General features: G+C 37.1%; 3 protein-coding genes across 3 annotated transcripts in view; 2 read left to right on the top strand and 1 right to left on the bottom strand.

Annotated features, from left to right (window-relative positions):
• Positions 1 to 21710, bottom strand: part of LOC311587537 (uncharacterized protein) — a 494998-nt gene that overhangs the window by 56483 nt on the left and 416805 nt on the right. The gene's annotated exons all lie outside the window — the stretch shown is intronic.
• LOC311587533 (uncharacterized protein) overlaps positions 1 to 21710 on the top strand; it is a 428822-nt gene that overhangs the window by 93937 nt on the left and 313175 nt on the right. The gene's annotated exons all lie outside the window — the stretch shown is intronic.
• LOC311586319 (vomeronasal type-2 receptor 116-like) overlaps positions 1 to 21710 on the top strand; it is a gene marked incomplete at both ends in the record, with an annotated part of 46537 nt that overhangs the window by 6788 nt on the left and 18039 nt on the right. Inside the window, 3 exons of the mRNA XM_084762288.1 lie at positions 307 to 351; positions 10707 to 10908; positions 13109 to 13275. Coding sequence (XP_084618414.1) covers positions 307 to 351; positions 10707 to 10908; positions 13109 to 13275 — 414 coding nt within the window. The remainder of the gene's footprint in view (positions 1 to 306; positions 352 to 10706; positions 10909 to 13108; positions 13276 to 21710) is intronic.

The following is a 21710-nucleotide window of genomic DNA, read 5'->3' as shown; positions in this document are numbered from 1 at the left end:
AAAATAGAAAAAAAAATATTTCATGAGCCTGAGGGCCAGGAATAATCAAGATTACAAACATAGACAATGTAAATCTGTTCATTCATGTATTGTAGCCCAGTGTAAGAAAAAAATGAAACACATGAGCTTTCATCTTTATCAGACATTTGTATTTTACATTAATTTCTTGGTGATGCCTCTGTCAGATCTATCATTAAAGATGACTTATGCCACAATCCTTGGGGATATGCTCCAGATATTTAAAACTTGCATTTTTCTAACTAAAAGAACTGAATCTATGAAAAATTTGTTATTCTCTTTCTACAGTTGCTTTCCTAATGATGAAGATTCTTGGAAATGTGGTGCTTTGTGGTAAGAATGAAAGCCTTTGGTAATGCTTTCTGCATTTTTTCTCTATATCAGATACTTTGTACCACTTTTATTACAAGAGAAATCTATCATTACTTTCAAATGGAATATTGTTTACTTCCCAAAAAGTAAAGTTTAGACCAAAAAAGACACACATGGTATATATTCACTTATATATGGATTTTAGCCTAACACAGATGTCCTCTGAAAGACTCCACCCAGCAGGGGATAGGGACAGATATGGAGACTGGAAGCTGGACCCTGGACAGAGTTCTGAGAGTGTAGGGTGGCCCTGCCAGGCCACAGAGGAAGAGGTCAAATGTAGTACAGGGGACACTAGATAAGTTAAGGTCAGACATTAGGGGAGAGGGGCGTCCCTTTCTAAGGACTAGGGGAGGGAAGGAAAGGAGATGAGGGAGGGGGTGGGATCGGGAGGGGTGGAGGGAGGGGGCTGCAATTGGAATGTAAAGAATTCAAACTGCAGAACAAACAGATAATTTATATTCCTAATCCCACTACATAGGAATAGCTCTGAGACTGGCAGAGATATGAATGCAAATGCATAGAGAGGCTTCATGTTGGCCACAGACTCTCTGTGGCTTATTACTAGAAGTTGCTCTTAGCCCAGCATGAAGATTTGCAATTGTCTTATGTCAGCTCATACTATGAGCAGAGACCCAGTCTTAATTGCTGTGTACATCTCACGCACCTCATACAACTATAAGACAGAACTGTATAACGCTTGTGAGAAATTATGTTTGCAGAACACAAGAACTGGACACTAATGCTGGATCAGACCTGACAGGATCCACTCCTCTCAGCATGCTGGATGCTGACATCCTGCATCCTCCTTGCTCCAGCCCCAGATGCCTCTGTTGCTGTTACCCATCAGATTTGGACAGCACTGTAGAAAGCTTCTGATCCAATTTGGACCAGCATTTCAATATCCTATTAAGGCTGGAATCTCTCAACATGTAGAAACTTGACCACAAATGCAATATCTGGCTTGCTTAACCAGTTTCCTCATCTTTGGGGGGCCTCTTCTAAGGTATTATTCACCCCAATTCGTCCTGAATAAACAGCAAGAGAACAATGTCCCATTACCTCTAAGGGGGGTGGGAAGGTTTCTGTTTGTTCTCTTGTTTTACAACTGCTTATTTTCATTGGGAGGTAGTTATAAGTTATTATTGTACTTTTACAAAGAAAAAACTAGGTGGAACTCAGAGACCTTTCTCTTTTCCTTTATCTTTCATCTGTAGGTAAGGAGAGAGGAGCTGAAAAGAAAGGGAAATACAGAAATATAGAGGGAGCATAGAACAAAAGTAGAAGATTGAACTTACTCCTTATCTCAAGGCCTTAATTGTTATTCATAATGAAGGTTATATCTAAGTCATTGGAATAGAATTTAGTATATTGATACAAAACTGGGCATGTCAAATATCTGTCAGATTCTACCACAAGAATATATATCCTAAGTCTAACTGACAAATACAACTCTTTAGATATATGAAGTAAAATAGTCAAATAAGGTCTTCAAATGCCTCAGAGACACACAGAATATGGCATTTAAAGGTGTTTTTATTATACTAAAGTTTTTTTTTTTTGCCAACAAGACAAGTTAACTCCTGACAATGCCCAGCTGATCCCAAAGAAGATGATGAGCATCAAAGAATCTCCTTAGGGAGATGGCTTCAAATCTGACAAAACAACCACTGTTTGAAAATGTCCTTGTTCATGCCACAAACAGAATTCTGCCTAAAAATGAGCAGCTTAGAATCAGGCAGAGTTGAAGTCATAACTCTAACAAGTCAGGGTGAGCAAGTTCTCAGTAGATCCTGCTTTGCAAATAAGTATGACAGAAATATTGGGCCAGAAGGCTGAAGATGAGGTTCCAATGTTGTAGAGAGTTCAGGCAGTAACTGTCTCGGTCATTTTGTTCATTTTGGAAGCTGCTAACCTATACGGCTGGTTCCCTAAGGAATTTAGGTCTTATTCCTTCTCAAGTCTCTGAGAGATGTTGCAAAGCACATAGTTTAGTTCTACAAATGGCTAAGATCAAAAATCAAAATGACAGCACACACTGGTGAGGATGTGGAGAAATTGGGACACTACTTCATTGCTGGTGGGAGTGCAAACTTGTACAACCACTTGGGAAATCAATCTGGTGCTTTCTAAGAAAACTGGAAATAGGATTGCCTCAAGGCCCAGCTATTTCACTCCATGCAATATACCCAGACGGTGTTCCCCCACGCAACAAGGACATATGCTCAACCATGTTCATAACAGCGTTATTCATACTAGTCAGAACCTGGAAACAGCCTAAGTGTCCCTCAGTAGAAGAATGGATAAAGAAACTGTGGAACATTTACACTATGGAATACTATTCAGCTATTAAAAACAAGAAAATTCTGAAATTTATGTACAAATGGATGGAACTAGAAATGATCATTCTGAATGAGTTAACCAACACCCAGAAAGACTCACATGGTATATACTCACTTATAATTGGACACCAGCCCAAAGGGATGTCAAATGAAAGTCTTCACTTTCCAGGAGATTGGGAAAGATGCAGGGAATTCCTATTGGTACTCTAGGTGAGGGAAATATGGGAGAATGGGGAAATAAAAGGATACAAAGGGTCCTAGAAACCCACAAGGAGAATATCATAACAGGCAGGTCTGGACCAATGTGTGTCTGTTCAACCTCCTCCACCAACCAAGGACAATACATACAATAAACAGTGAACCCCTATTCAGATCTATCCAACGGACAAGACATTCTCCACAGTTGTGTGAGAGTGGGGACTGACTCTGACATGAACTCTGGTGCTCTATATTTGACCAATTCCCCTTGGTGGGGAGGCCTGGTTGCACTCAGAGAAAGGATAAGCAGGCTACCAGGATGAATCTTGATAGGCTGTGACCATATGGTGGACAGGTCCACTTCTGTCACAGACCTAAGGGAGAGGAATAAAGTGAAAGCTGGATAGAGGCAGGAACAGGGGGATACAAGTGAGGGGATAGCAATTTAGATGTATTCTGAATAAATTAATTAAATAATAATAAAAAACGAATAAAGGCACCGGCAGTTAGATCATAGATACCTCAATATCAATAAAATATAAAAATTATTTGAGGAAAAAACAGAAATTTAGGCCCAACAAGACAGGAAAGATGTTTATTTCAAATCTGACAAATACAAATAGCCAAATCTTTATGAATGTAACATTTATAGAACTCATGATTGTCACATGGTTCTCCCTGCTGTATGTAGTTTGTTTTATGCATGTGTAATAAAATAAATGTATATGAAAAAAGAATTTGTAAATTATCCCTAATAACACAAAATGTATGATGGATTAAGTGTGTGGGACCAGAAGGGCAAATGGGAAAGCCGAGAAATCATGTGGCTGACATACCCATATATTTATAGTGAAAGGTTCTTTTTTAGCAATGGAGTACTCAAACTAATACTTCTGCAATCACAGAGACAGACAATGATGAAATTAAGGGTGAAATGGTAGATGCTCTGTAGAAGTTATTGATATATGTAATCAAGAAAAATCACAAGCTGTGCTCATTGTCCAAACACAGAACTTCAAATGTATTGAGATTCCAAATTTATAAAGGAGGCCACTTCTGACTTGGCAACAGCCTTGCGCCTATAACGGATATTAAACAGACCTGTGTGGCAATAGCAGTGGCCCATAACAAATGAAAAATTACAGGCACTTCAACAACTGGGACAAAAGCAGCTGGAGGCCCACCATATAGAAGAGTCTACCAGCCCATGCAATTTCCCTGTGTCACTGTAAAAAAGAAATCAGGAAATTGGAGGATGGTAATGGATTTAAGAACAGTGAATAGAGTCATTCAGCCAATGGGTCCTTTTCAGCCTGGAATTCCTTTACCTTCTTTGTTACCTAGGCCATGTCCTATAATAGTAACTGACTTAAAAGATTGTTTTTCACAATACCCTTGCATGAGCACTATAGAGAAAGGGTAGCTTTTTCAGCACCTACTCTGAACAATAGTGCCCTAATGAAGAGAAACCATTGGAAGGTACTTCCACAGGTAATGCTGAGTAGTACAGCTTTATGACAATACTTTGTGTGACAAACATTAGAAATTATTGGTAGGCAATTTCCTCAATCTATCATTTATCATAACATGGATGATATTTTGTTGGCTGATTCAGATGCAGATACTTTAGAGAAAAATGTTTAAGAAAATACAAATAATTCTGCTGTGCTGGGGGTTACAGGTTGCTCCAGAAAAACAAAAGAGGAGAATCAATTACCTACTTGGGCTGTAAAATAACTCAACAAAAACGTGGACCACAAAAGGTACAGATCCATATAGACCAGTCACAAACTCTAAATGATTTTCCAAAATTGATTGGAGATATTAACTGGCTGAGGCCTACAATTGGATTATCTACTTATTAGTTAAGTAACTTGTGCATACTTTACAAGGGGATTCATATTTAAACAATCCATGGTATCTAAAGCCTGAAGGAGAAAAAAGTTAATTATGGTAAAACAAAGATTAAAATATGCATATGTGGATTGATCGAATTGATCGAAAGCTTGATTGTATTTTGATTATTTTGCCGTCAACTCATTCTCTTACTGGGCTCATTATCCAAAAGGAAGATAAAATCATGGAATGGATTTTCTTAGCACATAAATAAAGTAAAAAGTCAAAGACATAGATAGAAAAAATTCTGAATTAATTTTATTTTTTTACTTTCTTTTTTTATTAATTAATTCATATGACATCACAGTTGTTATCCCATCCCTTGTATCCTCCCATTCCTCCCTCCCTCCCTCTTTCACTCTATTCCCCTCCGCTATGACTGTGACAGAGGGGGATCTCCTACCACTGTATATACTCATAGGGTATCAAGTCTCTTTTTGATAGCCTGCTATTCTTCCCCGGAGTGCCCCAGGCCTCCCCATCCAGGGGACATGGTCAAATATGAGGCACCAGAATTTGTGTGAAAGTCAGTCCCCATTCTCCACTCATCTGTGGAAAGTGTCTTGTCCATTGGCTAGATCTGAGTAGAGGTTTGAAGTTTACTGCACATATTGTCCTTGGCTGGTGCCATAGTTTGAGCAGGACCCCCAGGTCCAGACCCACCCATCATAATGTTCTTCTTGTAGGTTTATAGGACCCTCTAGATTTTTCTCCATTCTCCCATGCTTCTCTCACCTAGAGTCCCAATAGGATGTCCTCCCCTCTGTCCCACTTTCCTGGTAAGTGTCCAGGGCTCTTGGGCTAGTGTCCAGACATCAGTGAGTATATACCATTTGACTATTTCTGATTCTTGGTTAACTCACTCATTATGATCATTTCTAGTTCAGTCCATTTGTCCACAGATTTCTGGGATCCCTTGTTTTTAACAACTGAGTAGTAGTCCATCGTGTAAATGTACCACAGTTTATTTATTCATTCTTCTACTGAGGGACACTCAGGCTGTTTCCATGTTCTGGCTATTATGAATAAGGCTGCTATGAACATGGTTGAGCATATGTCCTTGTTGTGTGCTGGTACATCTTCTGGGTATATTCCAAGGAGTGGAATAGCTATGTCTTGAGGAAGCCCTATTTCCAGTTTTCTGAAATAGAACCAGATTTCCAAAGTGGTTGTACTAATTTGTATTGCCACCAACAATGCTAAATTAATTTTAAAAGGTACAGTAAGACTGCATCAACTGTCAGGAACAGACCTGGCAGAAATTGTAGTGCCTCTTATTATTGCTGAGATTATATCTTTATGGTTAATCAATGAAGAGTGACAAAGAGCTTGTAGTCACTGCTTGGGAGAAATTAATACCAAATATCTGAAAAGCAAATGGATACAATACATAAAAACAACTAATTGGATTATTTCTTATATTGTAAAAAGTACAACAATTCCAGAATCAAGAACCTTCTATACTGATGCAAAAACAGGATGAGAAAGGCAGATTATAAGTCAGATAAAATAACTAATGTGATCAAAAGCCCATATACCTCAGTACAAAAATTAGAATTGTATGCAATCCTTGTGATGCTGTTAGATTTTCTTGAATCTCTCAATATAATTACTGACTCTCAATATGACAAAAGAGTTGTTTTGCATATAGAAGCTGCTGAGTTTACTCCTGAAGACTCAGAATTGACTTTGTTATTCATGGAATTGTTGCAGACCATCAGAAGAAGAAACTTTCCCTTGTATATTACTAATATTCGGTCTCATGCAGGTGTACCAGGTCAATGGGCACAAGGCAATGAGAGAACTGGCAAATTACTGATAGAAAATGTGTTAGAAGCCTGAAAAGCATCATGTTAATAGTAAAGGCTTGAAGAAAAATTCTTTATCACATGGCAACAAGCCAAAGGAATAATTAAAAAGTGTCCTACATGTTCTTTGTATAACCAAACTCCACTGCTTGCTGGATGTAACAACAGGGGTACCAAAAGGAAGGAAATCTTGCAGATGGATGTGTTTCACTTTGTATAATTTGGAAAACAAATGTACATAAATCATGTCATTGATATGTACTCAAGGTTTCAATGGACAACTGCTTTAAGTTCTGAAAAGGCTGATTGTGTAATTACATGCTTATTGAAAACAATGCCAATTATAGGCATACCTGCACAAGCTGAGACAGACAATGCTTCTGCATATGTATGCAATAAGATGAAGAAATGTTTGCATATTAGAATATAAAGCACATCACTGGTATACCACACAATCCTACAGGACAAACAGTTATAGAAAGAGTTAATTGTACCTTAAGAGTGATGCTTATTAAACAAAAAGTAAGAGTAAACACCCCCCAGGAACAGATTAAATAATGTTTTGTTGACATTAAATTTTCTTAATGTTGGTGAAAAAGAACAACAGAAACTAAGAGACATTGGACTATAGAAAAAACTGAGGAACTAGGACAACCAATATACTACAGAAATCTGCTGACATTGGAGTGGAAACCTGCAATAATTTTGAGATGTGGACATAGTTATGCTTATGTATCTACAAGGAATGAAAAACTATACTTACCACTAAAACTTATAAAGATCATATCTCACTGGGGAAGACCTCCTATTAGCTGAAACATGAATGAGTTTGTACAGCAAGGTAATCTTAAGGGCTACCTGGTCCTTATGACATGCCATTCTTTCATACAGCATGAATATTATACCTCAAGCAGACATATAAATTTGAAGCCTTACACCTGCTCAAAAACAGGGCAGAAATTTATCTTTAGATGATTTATACACCTTAAACGTTCCATGTATATGAAGAAATGTACCTATATTAATACTTTTAAAAGTTTGTTTATTTTCAGAGAAAAATACCAGATAATTGTGAAGACAAAGCAAGTAGCCTAGGCGATTCAACCTTGGAAACTGCCACAGCTACTGTTTCCTCAAGAATTTGCATGCATATCATCTTGAAAAGGGCTAGCCCAAAGGATTGGTCCCAAGAAGACTGGACTGAGACAGATACATCTAGCTTTTCCAGCTCTTGGACAATATCTTATTTTTCTAAGGTTACTCAAAAGATGTTTCTACCATGAGACAGCAAAAAAGTAATTTTAAGGACATGGTGCCCCCATTCCCAATAGGTGGGGTGGGTATTTCTAATGGTTACCAATGTTTGCTCATTTCCATGGTGGCTGCATATAAGTTAGTAAAGATTCCATTTAAGGATTTCTTCATTTCTCCCTCTATCCTTCTTTCTCTCTTATCTTCTTATCCTATCTAGTGTCAGGGGAAAGGAGGGGAGAAGGCAATGATAGAAGGGGAGGATATAGAGCCATAAGATAGAAGGGAAACTATTGAATCTACCAGCCTTGAATATTTACATTGGTATTGTATACTGATAGAAACGTGGTAAAATAGCCACTGCACTGAAAATCTATTCTTATCTCTACTGCTGATAGCAGACTGATTGTCTAAACTGTGAACGAGCATGGTGCTGGGAAATTGATTGTCCAGCTTTGCAGAAAATGTGAGCCAGTCCTTCAAAATTCCTGCTTCATGGAAAAGTCTGTAAGATATTCTGGGACAGAAGGCTGAAGATTGGATGCCCCAACAATACATACAAACCTTTGGTGACTGTCCAGGCAGACAACTGTCTCTCTCATGTGTATACTTTTGGAAGATATTTGTTTGCACTTCCATCATATTAGATAAAAATTTCCTTCTTAAGTCTCTGATGTGGTTAAAGATTAGATAGGCATAGTATTACTTGAGCTAAGCTTTAGTTGCTCATGATCTAAAAACATGTTTATTGGTTGATAAATATAAGTTATGATAAGGAAATAATTTAGGAAAACTTTGAACACTATGATAGGACTCAGTGGGATAGGATAAATTAATGGAATGTTTTCTCCAAGATTGTTAAATACAAATGAACTGGACCTTGTAAAGGTAACTTTTGTTGGATAATTCTCATAATTATTCTTACTGTACATAATTTTTAAATAGAAATAGGGACATGTAATGGATGTAAACAAATTTTTCTATGATCCCAACTATGGGATCTTAAACAGGCTTGTGAGAGAACAGGTGACGTTTGTTCACTGGATGAGGAACAGCCTATTGTGTGGGCATGGACTTCCAACTGATAAACATCCTAGTACACACTTTGAGAGAATAGACATAGATTTAGATATAGCCGTAGACATAGACATAGGCATAGACACAGATATAGACATAGGCATGAGCCCAAAATAAGAAGCATGGTTTTTGCTTTTTTTGGTCTTGGCTGTTCATCACTCCACATCAAGGTGCCACTGGAGAGAACTGCTCCAGTGAAGGATTCAAGTCCCCAGGCTCCAGCTGCAGCTCCGGGTTCCAGTGGCTGCAGTTACAGTCACCTTCGCTGAATTGCTGGCTGACTTTTTAGCTGCTGTAATGGAATCCTGCTGACTGTGCCAGTAGAATTGCTCCAAGGAACTGAATATAAAGAAATGCCTATCTCTTCTGTTCTAATAACCTCTTTTCTCTCCTATTTAGAACAGATGGTTTGAAAGGGGGTGTAAGCATTAAGGAACCCCAAATAAAGTAGGTTTGTAAAAGTTCAAAACCTAGAGTAAGAAATCTCAGAATGCTCAAGCATAAATTGCGTGTTTTTGTCAAATCCATCCTATCCAGGCTCAGGGAAGTCAGCAATAATTGAGCCAGAAGAATGCAATAGCCAGGAAAGATAATATTTTGTAAGATTATAAAGAAATGGCATAAATTTATTTATTTATATTTTAAGATCATAGTGACATCATTTTTCCTTAATTTTCCTCTTTCAAACCTCCAGCAAAAAAAAAAGGATTCATTACCACATTTTCATAACCTGTTTTCACATGCAAACACAGTAATAAACTTTCATATTCTGAAAAAAAAAAAGAAATAGTCAGTAGCCAAGTCTTTGTGGCTGTGCCTGACTAGAGAGTTTTTGTTGTATAATTCAAACAAAGATCTTGCTTTGCTGGACCCTTGGATTGCTTTTAAGTTTCAGACTCCAACATTGTGTCTTCTTACAAAATGTAACTGGGGAGGGGCTGGTACAAGAGGTGTACTAATAGCAAGATATATATTGTGATTTTAATGCCTAAGAGTTGTAATATGACAAATGGGTGAAGTAGAAAATGATCATGTGTAATTATCTGTAATATCCTTTTTTAAAAAACTTTAAAATTATAGCAGAAAGTAGAAGAAAACAGATCAGGGAGACAAGATAGAAACAAGGATAATGTGCTTTTGATGTCAGACACTAGAAACTGTAGTCACAGTTCCACCTCTTGAAAAAGCATTCTATTGAATATTTCAAGTGTGTCCTTTGTGAAATATAGCTATGCCTTTTTTTTTTAAAAACCACCTGTTCAAACTACATTTCACAACAGCAATCCAAAACAAGCAAGATGTTTTTTGCTGACCTACAATTCTTGCTCAGACAATGGTACTCTCCAAAATCACTGTGCGTCATTATGAAATCACAAAGGTTGTGGAAGAAGGTATGAACCAAACATGTTTTTCACACCCATAGTGAAAGCAGGTGTAGTGCCTCCGGGCTAGAGGATCTCCAGAGCACAGATATGAGAGGGAAATGGAGCAATGAAAAGCCAGCAAATTCAGGGCAACTCTGGATACAGTTACAGAACTATCACAGCACTGTAACTTACCCTCAGTTGTCTGGACTTTGCTTCAGTCTATGCCTTGCCCTGTCATGAGAACTATTGGATATGTACAGACTGAGAGCCTGAAGTAACAGTAGGAAGCAGCTGAATTACACAAATTGTTCTCTGACATTGTTGAAGTTTGAGACTGTTCCATGACCTAAGCCTATATTCTCTTTGGATCAACCTAGGTGCAGCACATTGTCTCTGTGTGGTGAAGACTGTGACATGTTCTTTCTCTTGCTTCGTCTCATCTTTCTTCTGAAGTCTGCACCTACATCAACAGATCAGGATCACTATGGCTGTTTTAATTACTGGAAGCCCAGCACCTACTGGGAGGCAGACGTAATTCTAGGTGCATTTATCCCCATTTACATCACACTCGAACTACCCGTAAAGATCAATATAGATTTCGTCAGCGATCCATATCTACTATGGGAAACCTATATGTGAGTACTTCTATGAATGTGTTAAGAGTGTTCTAGCTACAAGACCGTTCATGCTCTGCTGTATACATGGAATTCTATTGAGAGTAATGAACTAGGTAGAGAGAAATATAAAAAACAGTGTCATAAATTCCTTCTTCATTATGTGTCTACAAACATTTCCAATCTCTTCCTTATGTTTCCAGTCAGGAAGACACAAGAGAGACAGAGAGAGACAGAGACAGAGAGAGAGAGAGAGAGAGAGAGAGAGAGAGAGAGAGAGAGAGAGAGAGAGAGAGAGAGAGATAGAGAAACTACCAACTTTTGTGTCTGCTCTATGGTGTAATTTCATGCTCAGTCTTATAAATGTTTTAACACAATAAGTCAAGTATGTCAAGGAAAATGTCCACTCTGCTCACCTTTATTTGGGCATGTAAATTTCTTATGTTTGAAAACCTGCTTCTTTCACAAACTTGGAGAGCTTTTGATAAAGTGAAATTGAATATCTCCACATCTTTAGTACAAATCTTAGCATCTCCTGTTCCATATTCTCTGGCTTTAGTCTCTACAGTATCTCAGAGTTTGAACACTCTGGTTATAATTATGACTTATTTATTTCTCACTGATATTTTAATTCAGTGTTCATAAAGTCATGTCCTTCATGCTTGATATTCTATCATATGTTTAGTTAGCTCTCCTGGATGTACAGTACCTTTTGTTTTAATTGAAGGTTGTGTGGTTTTTATTTCCAAGATTTCTATCTGTCCTTCTTCTTCCTCAGAATCAGAATTTTATTTTAGAATTTGTCCTTCTTCAGCACTCATTTTTTATGCTTACTGCTGTTTTTCCCATCATCCAAGTTGCTTCTTGTCACAATGCACAGTTGAGTTCATAGCTTGATCTTATCTTCTTTTGGGTTATTCATCTTTCTAATTTCTGAGGTATTCATCTGTCATTTTATTTCTCTGAGTATATTTGAGTTTATTTATTTATTTTTTTTGCTATTCGTGATATTGTTGAGGAACTGTTAGGCTTTTCCCTAAATCTTGTTATTCTTTTGGCACTATAATTAGTATATTAGTTCCTTTGAGCATCAATTTACGAATAAGGATAGTCTTTTATTGAAATATATCTTCTTGAGTCCTCAATCCATATTTCTTCTGTGAGCAGGAAACAAATGTACAGTCCTGTGGTCCTGGTAGATGTGGTATTATAGAGAATGTGAAGATAAAAACCCAGAATACCTGATTTATTTTGGAAGTAAAGACCTATTAGAAATGCTTTCGGAAGATGGAGAAACTGAGTTCAGTAGCTCAGTACAGGGGGAGGTAGAATGATTTCCAAGACCAGAGGTAAGAAAGATCCCATTCTCAGAGTTAGGCAGTAAGCAGAAAAGATTGAACTATGAATTGACAGAAGTCTTGATCTAAAGTGTGTTTGACCTGTGATAGGTGGATCAAGTCTTAATTCCTTGATGCTGAAATTACAATTTTTAGAGATTGCATGAGATAAAAAGTTTTAAATAAATTAACCTGACCACTATCTATAATATACACTAAAATTCTCAGTGTAGAAAAAGTGAGTCACGAGTGTCTGTAAACAGCTGGATTAGACCTATGCTTAACAGCAATAGCAAAAGCTTAGTAACAGAAAGATGGCTCTGGGCTAACAACATGAGCAATGAATAGCCTTTCCTCTATCTGTATATGTAATGAGAGGGAGGCTTTTAGTAAGATGAGAAGCACGAAGTATATCTACAGAAACAATGCAAGGACATTAAAAGTTTTGAGTCTCCAACTATGAGAAGAGTAGTCAGTTCTTTCACAAGGTGAATTCAACAGCAAATCAGCAGTCCACTGATTAATAGTTTCAAACTCTGAACTTTATAAATATTTACTTCTCATATCCCCATAACGTAAACCACTTTCTTAGATATCTATAACTTGCATTTTTATAACTTAAATCACTTTTTTAGACATTCAAAATTTTAACAAACTTTAAAACCAGGAGACAGAGGTGATTGATTAATGGGAACAATGATTTAACAACAAATTATTTTAAATAAAAGAATAATAGAAAGGTAATTCGTTAATTATAAATAGGAAGAAAGCTTTAGTTTGACCTTCATTTAAATCTATTTTTGTGAGGTTGTATTTTTGACTGTGAAGCCTCTCAGCAACGTAAAACTGTTTATGAGACTGCCTTCTTCAGCAGGAGACCTGGTACCTGTAGAAAAGAACCTAAGATATGGACTGATCATGCAGCTACAGCCTGTTTGGGAGGAGCTGCCTAAGGTTAACTTGTTGCTGCTAAACTACTATAGTGATAATTTGCTGTCAGCACCACCAAAGATCTGACAGATGTAAACATGAGGGGGGAATATAATCCTAATTGCTTCTGTTTCAGTTAAAATGACAGATACTTTACCTAATACCTGGGCACCCTCTCTAGGATCCACCATGGATGTCTCAAAGACTTTGTTGGAAGCAAACCTTGATAGTCTTCCAATGTCACACAAGACCCCACTGAGGCTTCATCTTCCACACAGGCCATCTTCAGCCTCAACCTCCAGATCTGTGAGGACTGAGAGATTTTCTTTGGAGGAAGAATTTGGGGAAACTAACCTACTGTGACCAGTCAGAGTAGGGCATTAAACTAAACAGTACCCAAACATTGGCCAGAAATTTAGTAGTGGGTGAAGCATGCAGGCAGCATTACAACAGTTCAAATATGATTAAGGGGAAGGACTTTTCTGTTCATCCTTTTTGTGGATTGCCATAGATTCTGACTCCAGAGGTGGATATTTTTGTCTGTTGAGAGGAGCCTTTTAAAAATTAACTTCCTTAAATCCATATTAACTAGAACTCTTTAAGTAGTTTGAGGGATAGCATATAATTTATTAACCATATTTTAATTTTAAAACTTTATCTAATCTTAGTTCCTTGCTTCAGGCTTGTCCATGATGGCATATAAAGAAGCTCATCCCTCTATTTAAATTTTACATTTGCATTGAGCATGACCACAATCATAAAGAATTTGATCATTTGTAAGGCAACTTAACATCAGCTTAAATTAATTAATTCAATTGATTATCTTTTAGAGTTTATGACATGTTCATAGCTTTTAATAAGATTAGAATTTTACACTTTTATCCATGTTAAGTTTGAGCCTTAAATTTTTTAATTGAAGATTAGTTGAAGATCCTTTACACCAAAACAAAACATTAAGCCATAAATTCATTCCACAGAGACTGATAATTTTACTTTCCAGATCCATTCATAATGTAACTTTACAAAATATGAATTTTTAAAAATGACTCAGTTCATCTAAGCACCTAAATCTTTACAAACTACGCAGTGATAAAGAGGCTATATTTACATCTTCAAGTCATTTTCATTAATGTTCATAAAAATTAGAAATCTATAAACCTTATTTATAAAGTATACTTTATTCATTAAATATATGTTGTTCCTCATCTGGGTCTTTCAAAAAGCCTATTGTTGAGAAGAGGTAGCAGAAGAGGTACGTGGGTTTTTCAGGACTTATAAACTTAGACACACTTCTCTAAGTCAGTTTACATTTACCTGAATAGACTTTTAAGACTTTCAGAATTTATTAACCTTTGTGAAATATTTAATGAGAATAAGTTCTATTGTCCACAAAGAGAAATCGTATCCTAGTAACATACTCACTATGCTATTGCACATCTATTTGTTCTAAATATGAGTTGAATTGAAGTTCCAACAAGCATGCTGTAGTTTTGTTTTTTGTTTTGTTTTTTGCTATCAACCCATTTTTTAAAATAATTTTAACCTGATATTTTGTTAGATTTTTTTTACAATTTTTAAGCCATATGTAAAGAATTTACAAATCCTAAGATATGGAAAGTATACAAAATAGTCTTTGAAACTTTAACATTAATTTTATGCAGTCCTAAGGTTCCTTCCTCCATTAATTTTATGAATTTGCTTTCCATCCTAATTACAGCCTCCCATTCTCCTCCAGGCTTTCTCTTCACACACCTGTATTACTCATTCTCCCCAGTCCTTACACATGGGATGTCCCACATGGGTACCAACCAGCCCTGGAAAAGTAAGCTGCTACAGATCCAGAATCATTCTCTCACACTGAGGCCAGAAAATGCAGTCTATCAAGAGGAATGGGATCCAGAGCAGAACTCAGATTTCCAAAGGTTTAAAGCTATAAGAGTAGGAAGTTTTCAGAGAGTTAAAGAAAACCAACAAGAGAAATATAAGATTAGCAGCCATATCCTTTTTGGGAACAGTTTGCTTATTATATGTTATCCAGTGTCTTTCCTAGGCAATTCTGTCTTGTTCTCCTCCTTATCATAGATCCCATGGGCCACCTGACATGGGAAAGTTTTGGGAAAAAACTATTGAATATCATGTTTAACAGTTTTGAGATTCCAGGCTTAATACGAGATTGACAGTTAAGTTTTACAATCAAGTTCAGTTGGTTAGGGGATAAGACCTTTTTTAGATCAAGATAAAGAAGTTAAGTTATGGGAATTGAGGTAGGATAGATATTCAATTTCATTCAGAAATTTAGACCCAACAAGACGGGAAAGACATTTACTTCAAGCTGGACAGATACAAATAGCCAAACCACTAAGAATATAACATTTGTAGAACTCATAATTGTCACATGGTTCTCCCTGCTGTATGTAGTTAGTTTTATACGTGTGTAATGAAATAATTGTATTTAATAAAAATATCATGTTTAAGCCTGGAGGTGGAGAGCCAAACCCCAAGAACAGAGCTGCCTTATTTATAGAATAGAACAGTATAAAACCATTATTTAAATAATTTTCTCATGTATTGCATCTTGATGACAATTTTCAATCACCTCCACTCTTCTGCGTCTTTCCTGTCATCTCCTCACATCTCCAAATCCATGATCCCCGTGCTTCAACTCAGAAAAGAACAGATCCACCAAAGATTTCATCAAACCCGGCATAAGAAGCTCCAATAAGGCAAGTTACATACCATGGCATCAAGGCTGCAAAATGTAAGCAAAAAAGCATAGACATTCCCAGAAACCTCCCAGGAACACCAAGCTTCTCTGCCATAACATATATGCAGGAAGTCCTAGGTTAGAAGTGTATAGGCCCCCATAAGTACTGGTCAGTGACACAGTGTCTCTATACCCATGGTTCTTTTGATGTTATTGCCCCGTCATCACAGGACTCCACAGTTGTGACTCGTGTGTAGCTGTTGGATTCTGCATCTTCTCTCATTGGTTTCTGGATGAGCTCTCTCTGATCTATGATGATGATTGTGCTGGAATCCAGTCCTAGACCATACTGAACACAGGACAAACTGTAGTTTAAATGTTTGTGGCTGAGTTGGTATCCCAACCTTCACTTGAGAACTTGCATGGGTGTAGAAGTTGGCACATTCAGTGTATGTGTTTTGTATTGCTAGGAGAATTTTTAAGGGTTAACCTAGCGTATTCCATGGAGTTTCTATTGCAAAAGGCTTTAATATGTACATCAATGACTACATGATAATAATTTCATGTAAGAATTAACATATATACTCCAGAACTTCTGTAGTAGAGTATGCAGTCCCTTGTGTACATCCCAGGAATGATAAGTGAAGGAGATATTGTAGGTATCGTCCTACATTTTCGGGAAGCACCAAACTCATTTTCATAGGTACTTCACCTTTTTATGGTTACCAGACCTCAAATATATACCAACATTTGTTGTAATTTTTGTTCTTGCATAAGATGAAATCTCAAAGAACTTCTAATTTCATGGGTAGATTGGAGACAGGTGTGTCTAGGAACAGAGGAGTCCAGGACAGCATTGTTGATGGAGGAAAAAAATAATGAAAGAAACTGTATGAATTGAATTCCAAGACAATTAGGAAACTTCATGCTATTATTACAAAGGGCAATGAATACATTTAGTATCTTTATCAGTCATTTGTATTTCATCATTTCAACACTCTGTGTTTCTTCCATATGCTTTTAAATTGGGTTGTTGTTTTCTCTAGAGTAAAGCCAACCTTTCTTAGAAGGGCATTGGGACATCTATTTCTTGTTATCTCAACTTATCTAGTTCTGGACAAGGTAAGAATGTTTGAGATACAGGCTTGAGGGTACTCAGTTTTGATGTGTGAATTGTTTAGTCTACAGTGTTTGTTAGACTTTTGTACAGGCTCTAAAGACAATAATAAACTCTTTCAGGAGTTGTCTGGTTCTTACGGCCCAACCTCAGAAGGCATCCTGACTTCCAAAACTGTGGAAGGAGACACAGTTCTTTAGTAATCCTAGGAGGTAAGGAATGGTGATAAAATAAGTTGCTGGGGTGATACATGTGGAATATCATGAGATATCTAGAGATGCATCAGGCGTTGCAAACTGTGTCGTAGTACAATGGATGGTCCAACCCTTTCCAGGTGAAAAGAAGTAACATGGTTTCTCCTAATATGGAGAGATATTATGCTAGCGTCTTAATACCACACTTGAAATCTGTAGAACAAAAAGAAACGAAAACATCACAGATGAGTAGATGGCAGGAAATAACCGAACTTCAGCCAGAAATTAATAAAATAGAAACAAAGGGAACAAAACAAAGATAAGTGAAACATAGATTCATTTCTTTGAGAAAAATCAGCAAGTTATACAAATTTTTACCTGAACTGACTGAAGGGCAGAGATTATATCCAAGTTAACAAAATAAAAAATGAAATGAGGGACATAACAACAGACACCAATTTCCCTCATGTGTAAGTATGCAACAATAGTCAATAAAATACTAGACAATTCCATGATCATGTAAGCTGCATCTAGTAGATTATTCAACACATGAAAATGTCCTATATTGATAAAATTTTATTACTGTTGTTATGAAGTATAATGCATGTATATAAATAAATAAGTACACTAATAGAAACAAGTACCCTCAGCCCTCAGCTCAAATGGTAAGGGAGAGAAATAAATTTGAGAGTCCATGTTGGTGTACACAGTACAAGTTATTCCATATTCCATGTTCTATCATGGAAGCAGATTCATGCAGTTTTCATAGTAACAACATAAATAAAGCTATAAGTCCAATGCATTAGTGGAAACATTAGAGAGGAGATTACAGCAAGATGAGGAAACTTATTGTACAGGCCAACAATGTTATCTGATATCCTTCTTAGTTTTTTGGTCATCAGAAGCCAGTGATGTACTGGGTGTACATGCCAAAACGATTTTATTAATTGATTATAGGTGATTAGTTCAATTGCTGAGGTGTCCACAAATGGCTACTCAGGGTGCTCTAGGTAGCCTAGAGGATGTTAATGAGCCTCTAGACTTGCAACATTCCAATTCCTCTATGCCAACGAAGCTCTGATAGCCAGCCTTTGCATACACAGCTCTTTCCACGGCTCACAGTGATACATGTGGACATTCATGCAGTTGAATATTTAGCATTGGATAATACATGGGGAAGACCAATGATCCCTCTGTCAATGGCTGTAGTTGCACATTTTTGACCAATAGGTTCTCTATCATCATGGCATCTAGACATAAACCTCAGACTGGTACAGTCCAACCAAACGGCATTTCTTCCTGGTGCAAACAGGTCTTAAAGTAGAATTGTTCCTTGTTGTGGGGTGTGAGGGACAAAAAGCAAAACAGGTCTAGAACTCATGGAGTACGGCCCACTGGTTAGCATACCCATGATGGGCATGTGTCAGTGAGGCATAACCCTGAGAGGTCTCTCCCTGTTACTCTTTCAGTCCTCATAACCCTTCTAATATATTAATTGTGTAAAAAGTAAAATAGGGGCATTCCAGACACTCATTGGGCAATATCACTGGCCCTAACAATAATAATGTTTAATTTCTGTCAGGTATTCCTGCTGGAGTAGATTAATTACTCAAACACCACCCTTGAGAAGAACCAACAGATATAGATTGCTATCAATGACAACCACCCTTAGAAAGATTCTGGAAAAATAGATTGGGGTTTTTTTTTTTACTGCAAAACTATCAACTTTTATTCTTTTTTTTAATTTTTATTTTTTTAAATTAATTTATTCATATTACATCTCAGTTGTTAGCCCATCCCATGTATCCTCCCATTCCTCCCTTCCTCCCAGTTTCTTTATAAAGGCACTTAGTGCTATGAACTTTCTTCGTAGCTCTGCTTTCATTGTGAACCATCAGTTTGGTATTTGGTGCCTTCAGTTTCATTAAATTCCAGGAAGTTTTAAATTTCTCTTTTTATTTCACCCCTTAGCAAGTTGTCATTGAGTAGGTATTTGTTCAGTTCCCACAAGGTGGTACACTTTTGGTTGTATCTTTTGTTGTAGAGTTCCATGGTGTTCTGATAAGATGCAGGGGATTATTTCAATTTTCTTGTATCTGTTGAGGTTTGCTTTGTGACCAACTATGTGATGAATTTTGGAAAAGGATCCATGAGGTACTGAAATTAAGGTGTATTCTTTTGTGTTTGGGGGAAATGTTCTGTAGATATCAGTTAGGTCCATTTGTTTCATGATGTTATTAGTTTCCTTGTTTTTTCCATATAGTCTCTGTCTTGATGATCTGTCTATTGGGGAAAGAGGGGTGGTAAAGTCTCCCACTATTAATGTTTGGGGTTCAATGTGTAATTTAAACTTTAGTAATCTTTTTTCACAAATATGCATTCTACTGCATTTGGGTCATTGATATTCAGAATTGAGACATCATCCTGGCACAGTTTTTGTGACCTTCCCCATCTTTTTTTTATTAGTTTTGGTTGAAAGCCTATTTCATCAGCTAGACTAGAATGGCTACTCCAGCTTGCTCCTTGGGCCCATTTACTTGGAACACACTGTTCCAACCCTTTACTCCGAGGCAATATTTTCCTTGATTGTTGAAGTGTGTGTCTTGTATGCAGCACAATGATGGACCCTGTTTTCACATACATTTTGTGATCCTGTGCCTTGTGACTGGGGAGTTGAGGCCATTGATGTTAAGAGATATTAATGACCAGTGGTTATTTGCTACTTTTTTTTATGATGATGGTGGTGGTAGAGTGTATGTGTGTGTTTCTCTATTTTTTTATTTCTGGATGAGGAATTATTTATTTCTTGTGTTTTCCTGGGTGTAGTTAGCCTCTTTGAGTTTTAGGGGGTTTTCTTCTGTAGTGCTGCTTCATGGTTAGGTACCGGTTAAACTTGGCTTTGTCAGGGAATATATTGTTTTCTCCATCTATGGTGATTGAAAGCTTTGCTGGGTATAGTAGTCTGAGTTAGCATCTGTGGTCTCCTAATGTTTGCATGATATCTGACCAGGGCCCTTCTAGCTTTCATAGTCTCTGTTGAGAAGTCAGGTATAATTCTGATGGGTTTGTCTTTATATGTGACTTGACCTTTTTCTCTTGCAGCTTTTAATATTCTTTATTTGTTCTGTACATTTAATGTTTTGATTATTATGTGGTAGGAAGATTTTCTTTTCTGGTCCAATCTAACGGGAGTTCTGTAGGCTTCTTGTATGCTTATGGTCATTTCTTTCCTTAGGTTGGAGAAGTTTTCTTCTGTGGTTTTGTTGAAAATGATTTCTGGGCATTGGAACTTGGAATATTTTCCTTCTTCTATTCTCATTATTCTTGGATTTGTCTTTTTGTAGTGTTCCAGATTTCTTGGGTGTTGTTTCAAGAACTATTTTTTTCCTTTTCCATGTTTTAATAATAGCAGCTAACAGAAAAGATAAAAACACAAATATATGTCTTTGCCTCTTGTTCACCTCTTCTGTCACAGACCTAGGGGAGGGTGAAAGAGGGAGGAAGGGAGGAATGGTAAGATAAAAGTGAGGGGATAACAATTGAGATGTAATCTGAAAATTTTCAAAAAATTTTTGAAAAGACTATAATAAAAGATGTTGAAGAAGCAAGGATTAATCCCTATAGGATTTGTAATTTTGCCTTCTGCTTCTTGTTCTATGTTTAATTTATACTGGTAAGGAACACTTTAGTTTCAACATTTTCTTCAATTTATGTATTGATAACTTTGATTATAGCTTCCACACCTGAGATTCTCTCTTCCATCTCTTGTATTCAGTTGATTTTGCTTTTGTCCATCATGCCTGTCCTCTTTCCTATGTTTTCCAACTCTAAGATTGCCTAGGCTTGTCAAGACCTCTTAGGGTCTTGAATAGTCTTGTTCATTTCTTTCTACCATTTGATTGAATTTTCCTGTAATTCTTTATAGGATTTCTTCAAATCCTTCATTTGTTTGGGTGTATTTTCCTGTAATTCTTTATAGAATTTATCCAATTCCTTCATCTGTTTGAGTGATTTTACTGTATTTCTTTGAGTGATTTACTTTCCTCATTCATGGATGCTGTCATTTTCATCACCTCAGATTTGAAGTCTTCTCCACGTGTTTCATGGGTATTCATATCTCCAGGGCTTGCTGTGTTAGGATCACTGGTTTTGGTGTTGCTATATGCCTCAGAGTTTTGTTGCTAGTCTTCTGGTGTGAGCAGACCTAAAGACTCCTCCAACGAGGTTGTTGTCTCTGTCCCATGATGGTCATGAAGGTTGGGAGCAACAAAGAGTGCTCCAATCAGAAGATTGGTTTCTGGATCTCCCCGGAGGCCTCCTGAGGATGTTGGACAGTGGGTTTAAGAGCCTGCACCCAGCTCAGCTAAGTTGGGTTCCTTGACTGTATCCCAGTTGGGTCAGGCAGGAGAGGACGTGGCTGATAAATTTCTAAGCCCAAAGTTACTGAGGTGCCCTACAGTCCTTTTCAAGATGGCAGGGCTCTAT

Source organism: Acomys minous (assembly GCF_964271855.1).
Source record: "Acomys minous genome assembly, chromosome: 16".
NCBI classification, from domain to species: Eukaryota; Metazoa; Chordata; class Mammalia; order Rodentia; family Muridae; genus Acomys; species Acomys minous.
Note: the sequence above shows the minus strand (reverse complement) of the source record. Positions and strands in the feature narration are given on the sequence as shown.